Source organism: Mercenaria mercenaria, chromosome 11 (genome assembly GCF_021730395.1).
Source record: "Mercenaria mercenaria strain notata chromosome 11, MADL_Memer_1, whole genome shotgun sequence".
NCBI classification, from domain to species: domain Eukaryota; kingdom Metazoa; phylum Mollusca; class Bivalvia; order Venerida; family Veneridae; genus Mercenaria; species Mercenaria mercenaria.
Window position 1 is genome coordinate 54,280,984 of NC_069371.1, and position 12,960 is coordinate 54,293,943.

Here is a 12,960-nt window from a genome sequence, read left to right on the forward strand (position 1 = left end):
TTTCCTGTCTTTTAATTGTTTATGTATATGAGTGCATGATCTATATTAATGCAGCTTTTACCGGATAGATGTAATGGAGCATTGCACCATCAAAATTACAATGCTCATCACACGAAAGTCAATTACTAGCGGCATTGCTTCTTTAAGACAACACACATCATAAAAGTATATTAAATTTTATGAAGTTATAATTAGCATTGAATCTATTCTAGATGAAGAGGAAGAAAAGAACTGTACACCTCGTGCTATTGAAGAGTTTCCAGAAAATTTCTTCACCCTTGATCAAACAAAAGGTGGCGGCATTGCGGCACATATAGCAATATCCTTGTACATGTTTGGAGCTCTCGCTATTGTATGTGACGACTACTTTGTATCCTCGCTAGAAGTGATCTGTGAGCGTAAGTAAGCCCTCAATATGATCAACCACCTTTATAAAGAGTGGTGGCAAATTTATACAAGAGAAACAGACGAAGAAAAATAGGTGAAACCATACAATGAACTACGAGATGTCTTACTTTTATTTTGCCATTTTGTAGTTTCTTTGATTTTGATTTCTTTCTACATTTTCTTTGTCGATAGGAGAAAAAACTAAACTTAATTTATTTTGACTAACGAGGGAATCCCTTCACAATGCAGTAAAAAAAGACAGTTTGTGATAAGACGAAACTTAAAAGAATATATTGACATTTGCTTTTTAGCTCACCTGAGCAATGCTCAGGTGAGTTTTTCTGATCACTCGATGTCCGGCGTCCGTCGTCTGTCGTCTGTCTGTCGTCCGTCAACATTCAGCTTGTGTATGCGATAGAGGCTGTATTTTTCAACTGATCTTCATGAAATTTGGTCAGAATGATTACCTTGATGAAATCTAGGCCGAGTTCCAAAATAGGTCATCTGGGGTTAAAAACTAGGTCACTAGGTCAAATCAAGGAAAAACCTTGTGTATGCGATAGAGGCTGTATTTTTCAACTGATCTTCATGAAATTTGGTCAGAATGATAAACCTTGATAAAATCTAGATAGAGTTTGAAAATGGGTTATCTGGAGTCAAAAACTATGTCACTAGGTCAAATCAAGGAAAAACCTTGTGTATGCGATAGAGGCTGTATTTTTCAATTGATCTTCATGAGTTTTGGTCAGATTGATAACCTTGATGAAATCTAGGCCGAGTTTGAAAATGGGTTATCTGGGGTTAAAAACTAGGTCACTAGGAAAAATCAAGAAAAACCTTGTGTATGCGATAGAGGCTGTATTTTTCAATTGATGTTCATGAAATTTAGTCAGAATGATTACCTTGATAGAATCTAGGCCGAGTTCGAAAATGGGTCATCTGGGGTCAAAAACTAGGTCACTAGGTCAAATCAAAGAAAAACCTTGTGTATGCGAAAGAGGCTGTATTTTTCAATTGATCTTCATGAAATTTGGTCAGAGTGATTGCTTTGATAAAATCTAGGTCGAGTTTGAATATGGTTTATCTGAGATCAAAAACTAGGTCACTAGGTTAAATAAAAGAAAAAAACTTGTGTATGCGATAGAGGCTGTGTTTTCCAGTTGATTTTATGAAATTTGGTCAGGATGTTTGCCTTGATAAAGTCTACGTCGAGTTTGAATATGGGTCATCTGGGGTCAAAAACTAGGCCACTAGGCCAAATTAAAGAAAAACCTTGTGTATACGATAGAGGCTGTATTTTTCAATTGATCTTTATTGAATTTGGGCAGAATGATTGTCTTGATAAAATCTAGATCGAATTTGAACACGGGTCATCTAGGGTCAAAAACTAGGTCACTTGGTCAAATTAAAGAAAAATCTTGTGTATGCGATAGAGACTGTATTTTTCAATTGATTTTTATGAAATTTGGTCAGGATGATTGCCTTAATGAAATCTAGGTCGACTTTGAATATGGGTCATCTGGGGTCAAAAACTAGGTCACTAGGTCATATCTAAGAAAATGCTTGTTTAATCTCAAGAGACCAATTTTTGGTCCAATCTTAATGAAAATTGGTCAGAATATTTGTTTCCATGAAATCACTAGGTCAAACATGTTTTACACTGTTATGGTGTGTTTCTTAGGTGAGCGACCTAGGGCCATCTTGGCCCTCTTGTTAAGATCTTTTCATTCCATGAGATGTTTTTTGTACATTATGTATAATATTCAATGGTTTAATACCAAAACTGATCCCATTTAAGTATAGCGAAAACAATACCTTTTCATGTCTACTACTGATGTTCAGTCTTATTTTCAAAATGACTTTAAAATTTTAACCTAGGTTTCTTTCACAATTGTTGTATAAGTCTTTATTTCAAAGCATTTCAATATATTCTTGATATACTATATCACGGCATCTCCTTTGTAGCCTAAGTGACGCGGTTAGAGAAGCGCACCTAACCGTGTAACGTAAGGACTAATGTCTCTTACAATATACCGCGTCCATGTTGGATTATACCGATAAAAATTTGCTACCGTGCGAAATTTAGATTTTCAATTTACAATATATAATTTACGGTATACAAGAAACTCTTATCTTCCGCTGATAAATAAATGGTTTATTTAAATTCACAGCTTACTAAACTAAATGTTTTGTCTAAATATTCAAAGAAAATACTTTCAAATAACAAGTGAATGTACTGAACATTTTTTCCACTGCTAATAACTTGGTGTCGTGAAAAGTATTGAATTTTACCAGAAAATATGTTACAAATTTGTTATTTTTTCAGGTTTGAATCTTCAGGAGGATGTTGCTGGTGCAACGTTTATGGCAGCTGGAAGTTCTGCGCCAGAGTTCTTTACTTCTGTGATAGGTAATCTTATGGTTAATGGCATATTTAACAGTGCAAATACGCCTACTACTACTTTCTTCGAACAAATAACTTTGTTCCTATTATTTATCGTGCGTTTCCTGCATTTGCTGCTTTTAAAAACAGTATGGAAAGGGAAGCAATAACGCATTATAAGAACCTTTTAAATGTATAAAATTACTTGATAAAAGTGTATAATGATATCTGTCTGCCCATTAATATGTCCACATTATAATTAGTGTTAGCGGAGTTACGGTTAGAATGTGTTTGGCTGCAAATGCTTTAATGAAAACGCCATACTTTTTATACACCCTCTTTGGAAAAACGGGACGAATTATAATTTCACCTGGAATGGTGGATGAAATAAATGTCCTCTCAATAATTTGAGTACCTTTTACAGAACTAGACCAAACTTTTATAAGTGTGTACCTATATATAATCTAGGTCTAGTTTGATAACCAGCCGCTTCGGACAAGTATCTCTGGAGTTATGAACCTTGAATTGGCCAAAATTACCGAAGTTTCCGATCGATAACTAAAGTATTTTTTTCTTTAATGTCAACCATACTTTAACTGAAGATTTATTACTATCAAATCTAGGTTAAAGGAGATAACAAATAAATTCAACCTAACATCTCTTCAGTTATTGACCTTGGGCAAGTCAAGTTTGTCAAAAAATAACAGTAACCTCTTGATAACCAGGGTATTTTCTTCCAAGAATTAAACCAAACTTACATAAAGTGTGTACCTCTATAAAATCTAGGTCAAGTTTAATATCAGTCAGTTCGAACTATTATCTCCACAGTTTTAGCCCTTGCGTCATTCATAATTGTCGATAACCGGCAAGTTCAAGCAAGCATTTCTTGAGTTATAGCCCTTGAAAAAGTAAGATTGTCAAAATGGACAGTGTCTGTTCGATAGCTAGAGTATTTTCCCAGAACTGAGCCACACTTATATACAGTGTGTACCTCTATAAAACCTATGTCGGGTACGACAACAAGCTAGTTCGAACTGGTCAAAATTGCCAAAATCGACAGTGCCCTCTCATAACTAGAGTAATTTTTCTTTGATGACAACCATACTCGCACAGAAGATGTATTACTTAAACATCTAGGTTAAGTTTGATAAATAGTCAGTTTCGGAAAAACTTTGTATTATCTGTAGAATTTACGCTCTTAAATTGTTAAAATTACGAAACTAATAGATGTCCGCAAAAATTACAGTTTGAGTATATTTTCTAATGACTTAACCTAATTTGTACAGAAATACATCTCTTTGAAATCGATGTCAAAATTTATAACCGACCAGATCGGATTAGTATCTTCAGAGTTGTGGCCATTGAATTCATCAACATTGCAAAACAAATTGACACTGTCCAGTGTGCTGACTATCATACTTAAACAGAAAATTTATTTCTTTTAAATCTAGGTCAAGTTTGATAACCACCAAGTTACGAATGCCATCTCCAGAGTTATGGCCCATGAATTTACCAAAACGATAATAAAAAAGACTTTAACATTCCGTAAGAGGGTATTTCAAAATTAAAATTAATTTGTTGTAACGGGCATATATTTTGGCAGGTTGGCAATCTTGATTCGTTATTCAGAATGGATATTATCCTGCGAAGAGTTTTGTGCGCGAATATTACGGAAAATGTCCATACATTCAAACAAAAGGCCATTCTAAATTAATAAAATTACTTCATATTTATCACAATTTTTTTTATAAAGTACTTAAATGTTGATTGTGCTTACATATTTGCAGGTGTGTTAAATTGCAGGTAGGTACATATATGTTTTAAATATCTGCAAGTGTAGGTATGTTTATATCCTAGTACCTTTTACATATTATCCTGTGTGTTTGTACATCTGCAGGTGTTTTCATTGCAAAAAGTGATGTCGGGGTTGGTACCATAGTTGGCTCTGCAGTGTTCAATATTCTGTTTATCATCGGTACTTGTTCAATTTTCGCTGGCATGGTACGATTTTCTGACTTTATTTTATTTCTATTAATTTCCAGTTTAAACAATATGTATATGCTTTCTCAACATTCCATAAATACATGCAGCTGTAGTCTCTTAGTTCATATTATAATGTATTGCTAAAATATCATTTTTTTCAAAAACCAATTATTTGTGTATAGAATATGGTTAATGAAACAGTAAAACTTGATATAACACACAACGACTTTAAACGCCCAAGCTATGATTTTTAAGAAGATTTGTAGTGCATATATCAAATTTTATGAAATATTCTTAATAGATAAGGAAATTGACGTAGTATTTTTTCTGAGTTAAACAACTACGCCTGGTGATTATCGAAGTCCAGCTAGGTTGGCTATTGAAAACAGACTTGTATACGAGCATTGGTTTTTAAAAGGAAGGTTAAAATAAGTTTGCTTTGATCCCTGTAAATAACGTGCAGTCTTTCGCAAAAAATACACTCAATAATTAAAATAACTCGATACGGAATTTAACAAATAGACCTTAACCAAATAAAAGTTGAGAAATTTTGTGAAAAAAATGTTGTTCCTGCTCAATATGCAGTAACATTTGTTTTTAGTAAATTCGCACTGTGAAATTTGTTTCACTTTAATTACAACACGAGCTGCACGTGCACAGGCCTTAAGTATCACAAATGAAACTACCGTGCTGGATCAGATTTAATGGATACGAATAAATGAATATAAAAGTATTTGAATACGAGTTGCAAGAATAAAATAAATGTGATACATGGATGAGGCGTTTTAAAGTCCTTGAGTGTAGTCTACATTCTGTTTTATTTTTACAGGTGGTCAAACTGACTTGGTATCCTATGACGAGAGATTGTTTGTTTTATCTTTTGTCTATTGCTGCCCTTGTGATAGTTATAGATGACGACAGAGTGTACTGGTAAGTACTTGTCTAGATAATTATTCTAGTCTACACAAGTGTCCTCTACAGTGCCGCATTTTAGTCGATTTTACATTTTAGACCACATTATAAGGTATCTTTAAACATTTAAACATTTATTTGTCTATGGAGATTGATTATTTACGTAACTTTCCAATTTCCTAATATTCTGCATTTCTGCATCCCAACTGTATTTCGTGTAAAAAAAATGTTTAAATAACGTAAACACTTTCGCAATTTGACGAAGTGTTTGAGAAAAGTACTGAAATCTGACGACAGACTCTTTGTGCGGAGGAAAGCACTCATTTTGCTGTCTTCTACGCTCTTCATCTTAAGAAAATCCGTCAAAGTAATAAGAAAAATATAAACAAAATGTTACCTTAAACGTGACATTTTTCTTTGTGTGTTTGGATATCCTGTTTATTGCGCTGTTCCTATCAGATATATTATGTTTGGCTAATGTTATATATTTTCAGGTATGAAGCTACAGTATTTCTAGTCATGTACATTATCTACATACTCATCATGTATTTTAACCGCTACCTCGAGAATAAAAGTATCAAATATGTAGAACGTCTTCTCCACAAGTGTAGAGGCGGCGATGCGATGTCTCACCATCAAAGCCCTGGATCCGATGAAAAACAACCTTTATCTGGTAATTACGTGATTGTAATATTTTGTAAGTTATTGAGGCTTCTTTAAAAACTACATTTAGAAGTTGATATGAACTTATCTCATTGATGTTAGCTGTGCAAAATAATGTTTATTTGTAATAAACAATACAGAAATGAAGCATTGCAACTGAAACGCTCGTTCTATTGTTACAAACACGTGTTGCATTATAAACACTGTTGGTGCCTTAAATTCGACAATATAAGATATGCATTTCAGCCTAACACGCATTTATTGCAAGTCTGTGACACACTTTAGGCAAATCATGAGAACACCATAAAATCTTATACAGAAATCATAAAGTTAGTACTGGATGAAAAGGAACGTGGTTTGGCACACGAAAACTAAAGTTGTATGAAAATATTCAAAAATAACCAAAATATCGCTAATTTATGTTATCTTCTGTCTTTAAATACCTTAGTATTATATTTAGAGCAATAGCCATACTTTTCAAAATAAAATTAACAAGAGCCATGTTACACATAGCTAATCCCCCCGCCGGGCATATTATAATTGAAGGCTAAAGTTCCTGGCAAGTTATAGTGTCTGAAAGTATTAATTTTGGGGAAAGCTTTGAAGCACCGTTTAGTTGTGGTCTGCATCAGGGGTTTTAAGATGCGGAAGAAAAAATAAGTCAGTAGTGAGGTGGTTTACTGCTACATTTTATTATTTTTCATGAACAGTTTACCTATGATGTTTTTCTATATGGCTACTGTAAAAAGAAGGAATGGAAAGCTAACAGCGACAAATTTCTTTACTCTAGCAGCTGTATTTGCAAATGGCATGTTAATTTTGTGGTTGTTTAGTAATCATTGTAAGTCTTTTGTTTTTTTAAATAACTCCTATCCAGGTAGAGATACCTTATATATAATAAAATACACCTAAACTTGGAGAGTAACATCTATGTTGTACCACAGAAAAGTGGTCTTGTTTTTTTCCCTACGGTCAATTATAAAAATGTTACAATATAAGTTATTTATAGTAACAACTAAGGGAAGTTAATCTTAAAAAAAAAAAAAAATTGCCAGTCCACACAAAAATCTTTATCAGGTAGAGATTGGTCAAAATACACCTCAAAATTGGATATAGCATGCATGTTGTACTACAGAAAAGTGGTCTCGATTTTTCCCTACGACTAGTAATGAAAAAGTTACAATAAAAGCTATTAAAGGAACAACAAAGGGAAGTAATTCTAAAGAAGGGAACTGCGCATGACACTTTGTCTCATGATGGTGTATTATTGTGCCAAGTTACATCAAAATCCCTCCATGTATGAAGAAGAAATGCTTCGGACAAAGTCATTCTTGTATCTGACCTTTGGTGTCTAAGTGTGACCTTGACCTTAGACCTAGTGCCCTGGATCTTGCGCATGACACTCGGTCTCGTGGTGGTGAACATTTGCGCCATGTTATATCAAAATCCGTCTATGCATGAAGAAGAAATGCTCCGGACAAGGTTTTCATTCTTGTATCCTTTGACCTCTGAGTGTGACCTTGACCTTAGACCTAGGGACCTGGTTCTTGCGCATGACACTCCGCCTCGTGGTGGTAAACATTTGTGCCAAGATATATCAAAATCCCTCCATGCATGAAGAAGATATGCTCCGGACAATTTTTTTTAAAGAAAATATGATAAAGGGGAATAACTCAAAAAATAGGCAATGTAGAGTTATTGTTCTTGCACACTGCACTTTCTCCTAATGTGTTCTATCAGTGTATGAAGTTTGAAGAAAATCCCTCCAGTACTTTTGGGGTTATGCTCCGGACAAAATGTTTTAAGAAAATATGATAAAGGGGAATAACTAAAAAAATAGGCAAAGTAAAGTTATTGTTCTTGCACACTGCACTTTCTCCCAATGTGTTCTATCAGTGTATGAAGTTTGAAGAAAATCTCTCCAGTACTTTTGGAGTTATGTTCCGGACAAAATTTTTTAAGAAAATATGATAAAGGGGAATAACTCAAAAAATAGGCAAGTTAGAGTTATTGTTCTTGCACACTGCACTTCCTACCAATGTGTTCAATCAGTGTATGAAGTTTGAAGAAAATCCCTCCAGTACTATTGGAGTTATGCTCCGGACAAAGATCGTTGCGAACGCATGGACGGACGCAAGCACGGACGGAGAGCATTTCTAATATCCCCTTCGCCTTTGGCGGGGTGATGAATAAAAAGCTTAAACAGGTATGCACATTTCATAGAGAAAAACAGACATTTGAAACTGTATTATAATTTTTATTATTGTATCCTCATTGGTATATTTTTGTAACTCTAGTATCTGTAAATTCAAACATTTTTTGGGCTTAGCTGAAACGTACACACATTGACGATTGTAAGGATAATACTTCCGGTCTCGGTCACAAACATTCCCGCGGGCTTCTGCAGACGTTAATTCACAAAACAAACGTGTCTTGTCGCTATTCTTGCAAAAAAAAAAAAAACATGACACAAAGACTAAACGTATTGTTTTCATATGTGACGACTTTACGATTCTTGCAAACCGGACCGGCGTTTACCCATGCCAGCAAAACCCATCTGGCACCTATTTATTTCCCACCATACCGTTCGTTACTTCCACATTATTATTTTTTTTTTATTTCGGAGTAAATCTTTGATATCAGAATGGTGCCAAACACTTCTGTAACAAATAAAAAATTTCACAGTTAATGAAACGCACATTTGAAACAGTTATTACGTAAATAGTGAATATTAATAAATAAACAGGTATTCAGGTTTTAACATATTGCACAATATAAATTAAGTTTTTGGGGTATAAGTAAGTAGGCACATAAACGTGCCCATCACAATGACTTTTATATACAATACCCTGTTATCAATAGATTTATGGACATCTATATGAATCACAATAATTCAAATCAATTTAAACTGACACCCTATTAAGCATTTACTGAAACTTCAGGAATTCTTCAAACAATAATAAGAATTTACGAGAAATTCCAAAAATAATCCTTGCATATATCATTCTTCTAAATCTTTATACGGAAACAGAATAAACACATTCAGTTGGTATGACATTTTTCTCTAACTTATGTTTTAGTTCCAAAGAGGGCACATAATTCTTTGCATGCAATTTGGCTTGACAATCTTTAAAATGCTTACAAAATGGTAAAGGTGTTTAATGTATTCTCTACAGCTCTGAAAAAATAAATTAAATACATTCCGCTCGCTCGCTTGCTTGCTTTATGTATTGCTACAACTGAAAATAGCTCACAGAAAAGTAATAAAACTTGATTGAATGAAAACTTCTTATTTCTAATGTAATGCCAGAAGGAACGGTACTAGACCAACAAAATGTCATCAAAATGGACACTACTGGTAAGTATGCACTTCCTGCATTCGCATACACTATATCCACTGGATGCTTTGCAAAATATTTACGACTTTCTTTATCTTTATCTTTCTTCAAAGTTAACAAAATATCTCTTGAAATATTCTTCATGTTTCATTTCCTCTAAATGTGTTATTTCTATTATTTTTACTCAATATATGAATTTCTTCTTGTATCTATTTCTTCAAAATCCTTTGCCGATCATTCGTATTCTCTGACACAATCTGTAGCTGTAATGCTGTAACCGTTAATCATGCATCCATATCATAATATTATGGTCGTTAAAATGACATTTTTGTTATAGTTTCGATTTAGTTCAATTCTTGCCAAGGGTTTGCAAACAAGAATACTTGAGAGAAAAAACTCTTTGTTATTGAGGAGTTGTTGACATTTTTTCACTAGTATCTTCACATGCATTTCTACAATTAATTATAAAATAACTATCATTTCGTGATAGCTCGTATAAAAGACTTACATTACAAAAACGAGTTGGAATATTTCAGAAAATACAGATTAAATCGAAGTTTGATCACATTCAGGTCCTTCAGTAAAATAGAAATTTTGCTTACTTTGTTATATTGTTAGGCAGGTCAAAGGTGGAGAAGAAATGTGACAGAGTCGTTTAAATGATGCATTATCATGTGTTATAAGTTAGAAATATAATGGAACACAATTAAACACAAAGAAAACAAGGACGAAAGTCTGACAGAAATGCCACATCCAAAGAACGTATCACTTACACATGATCACTTCCACATGAAATATATACATGTATACACAGCGAGTGCACACGTATGCACAAGTAAAACTGAATGGAATAGTATCAAGAGCTTTTCATGACTATTCAAAGGCTTGTCAGTAACATGGATTTTCTACCAAAAATAGGTATAGTATTCTCTAAATTCATATAGGAGTTATTGGACTTGATGATCTTGTTCAGTTTCACTCAACACCTGTGGGAAGTTTCATTCAGTATCTGGATTAATTTCTATGTAAAACTTTATACTGCATTTCCACGTCCAAATGGGCATAATTATATTTGCCCAAATACAATTCATAGTTGGACATGCATTGTTCATCACGTGTGTTTTTTTCCACCTCATTAACATGTAGAAATTTTTATTTTTCATATCTGCATCTACTTTGGAGAGAGCAAGTTTTATGCGAAACTTCAACCTAAATTTTCTAAGTTAATTCTCTTAAAATTCATGCGAGAGTAATGGGACTTATACCGTAACCTTGTGTTATTAGACAAGTGTGAAGTTTTAGAGTAGTATCAGCAATAGTTAAAACTCTTTGAAAACCTTGACCGAAATGTCTAAGTTAATAGGGACATAGCTGGAAAATACTGCTGATAGAGTTATGAAACTTGTCTTACTAATGTACACGACGCCGGAGCGGATATAAAAGCCCTCTTTATTTCTCGAATAGCTGAGTGAGCTAAAAAGTAAAAGATTAACAACAAAAATATAGACAGAGAGGAAACACAACAGAGCGACGCCATTTGAAAGTTAGTGGCAAAAATAGTGCTGAATAATATAAACAGGTTTACTGGTGCCAAACCTCATTCTGAAACCCCCCACCGAGTGCTTTAAGTGCAAGACAGTGTGAATCAAATTACTCTCCGCCTTACGAATCCTTTGCAACAATACTGCACAAAATACAAAAATATGTCATTCACAAGTGAATCTTGAATTGCCAGCAATATCTTCCAAATGGGTTAACTACATTGAATGAATGTTAATCGTTTCAAATTCTAAAAGTGCAATTTGCAAAAGCTAACTGGTGCTGAAAACACAGCACTTTCTTATAATCAAGTTAGGAAAATTGGAAACAAGAAACGCCTAATGAAAATAAAAGATCTGATATAAAGGCTTACGGCACAAATACCCCTCTTTCTCATATGACGATAAAGCTATACAAGTGCCAGTACCGATGGTTTATGTGACACTGGTCAGTATTACCACGACTTTATACTTTTAGAACTTAGAAATAAACAAATAAACGGCCAGAGGTGGCTGGAGCCCACCAGTCATGTCTGCCATATGATAGTGCACCAGTACATACTTAAGTCTAAAATTGTGGAAGCTTGTTTATTGTCTACCCCTTTGCATTCGCCGTACATTTTTTCTTTTAATCACAGCGTCAGTGTCGTGAAAATCTCTTTGTCGATCCTTTAAACAACTTTGAACCAATAGCACTCCTGACAACAAACATTTACGTATTGCAAAATTTCATTGATAATGTTTTTTTTTCAACAGTATGGTTCTTTTAGAATGGAAATAAAGTACATTTAATCATTTAATTCGACTCTATCCATTACATATAGAAAAGCCTCCGTACTCGAGGTATCGAGTAACAAATATTGAATCAGATCTGCCCAGTCTTTATAGGCCTAATTATAGTAAAGGAACCAGCGTGGGAGCCATCTGGTCTAGTCGCTTAATGATGGACAGGTTTTTGAACACTAATTTTTCACTTGGCATGGCCAAAGAGGTCTAAATTAAAGCTGTTTTCTGTTTAAATTTCATTGCGAATGTATTTTTGACATTTTGGTAGAAAAAAATGGGAGAGGGGGTTGTATTTGGTGTAGTCTCAATTTAGTATGAGTAGTACTTCCAGGTCACAGCAGTGTGATTTTGATGTGATTTTACAGTAAGCAAATGTGACAAGGGGAATCTCTCTTAGAAGACACATGACCCCTACTTTTCTCTTCATTTTATATCACTTTTATCATAAGTCTTTAAAATGAGGTAAGGATTTGTTCTCTGAAATGGGTCTAGATACGTTTTGTAGCTCTTTAAAAATGTCAGTTTTATGTAGAATATATAGGGAATATTATTTAGTGTAGTGTGACCGAGAAATGATTTAGTGTATTTGCTCCAACCCTGTCTTTTGAAGTAATAAACTGCACCATTTATTCTTGCATTGTTTTCGGACCACACTTTAATCCAGTTTAATTTGCATATCAGTGAAAAAAAATACTAAGAAACAATTGAAATTAAATATAGCCAAAGCATGTTACATAACAAGAAATAACGTATTCCGTGTGGGCACGATGATCACCCAAGCTATCACATAAAATACAATGAAAGATGTTTCCTTTCTTCGTGACTATGATATGTTGTGCACTAGACTCACGTTGCACTTTGTAAAAATGTGTGTCTGTAAGTTTAGAAATTTAGACCAGTTAAAATTATGGACACGAGGGCGATTCAGTAAATTCTGCCAATGGTCTTCGAATGCCTAATGTACCAATCA

General features: G+C 34.0%; 1 protein-coding gene across 2 annotated transcripts in view; it reads left to right on the forward strand.

Moving 5' to 3' along the window:
• The window catches only part of LOC123531664 (sodium/potassium/calcium exchanger 3-like), a 101,329-nt gene that overhangs the window by 80,469 nt on the left and 7,900 nt on the right, over positions 1-12,960 (forward strand). The window contains exons 2-7 of one of the 2 annotated variants that reach the window (XM_045312829.2): positions 213-398; positions 2,714-2,797; positions 4,668-4,771; positions 5,583-5,683; positions 6,160-6,338; positions 9,639-9,686. In XM_045312829.2, the coding sequence (XP_045168764.1) occupies positions 213-398; positions 2,714-2,797; positions 4,668-4,771; positions 5,583-5,683; positions 6,160-6,338; positions 9,639-9,686 (702 nt within the window). The remainder of the gene's footprint in view (positions 1-212; positions 399-2,713; positions 2,798-4,667; positions 4,772-5,582; positions 5,684-6,159; positions 6,339-9,638; positions 9,687-12,960) is intronic. The other variant, XM_045312830.2, reaches the window with a different exon arrangement.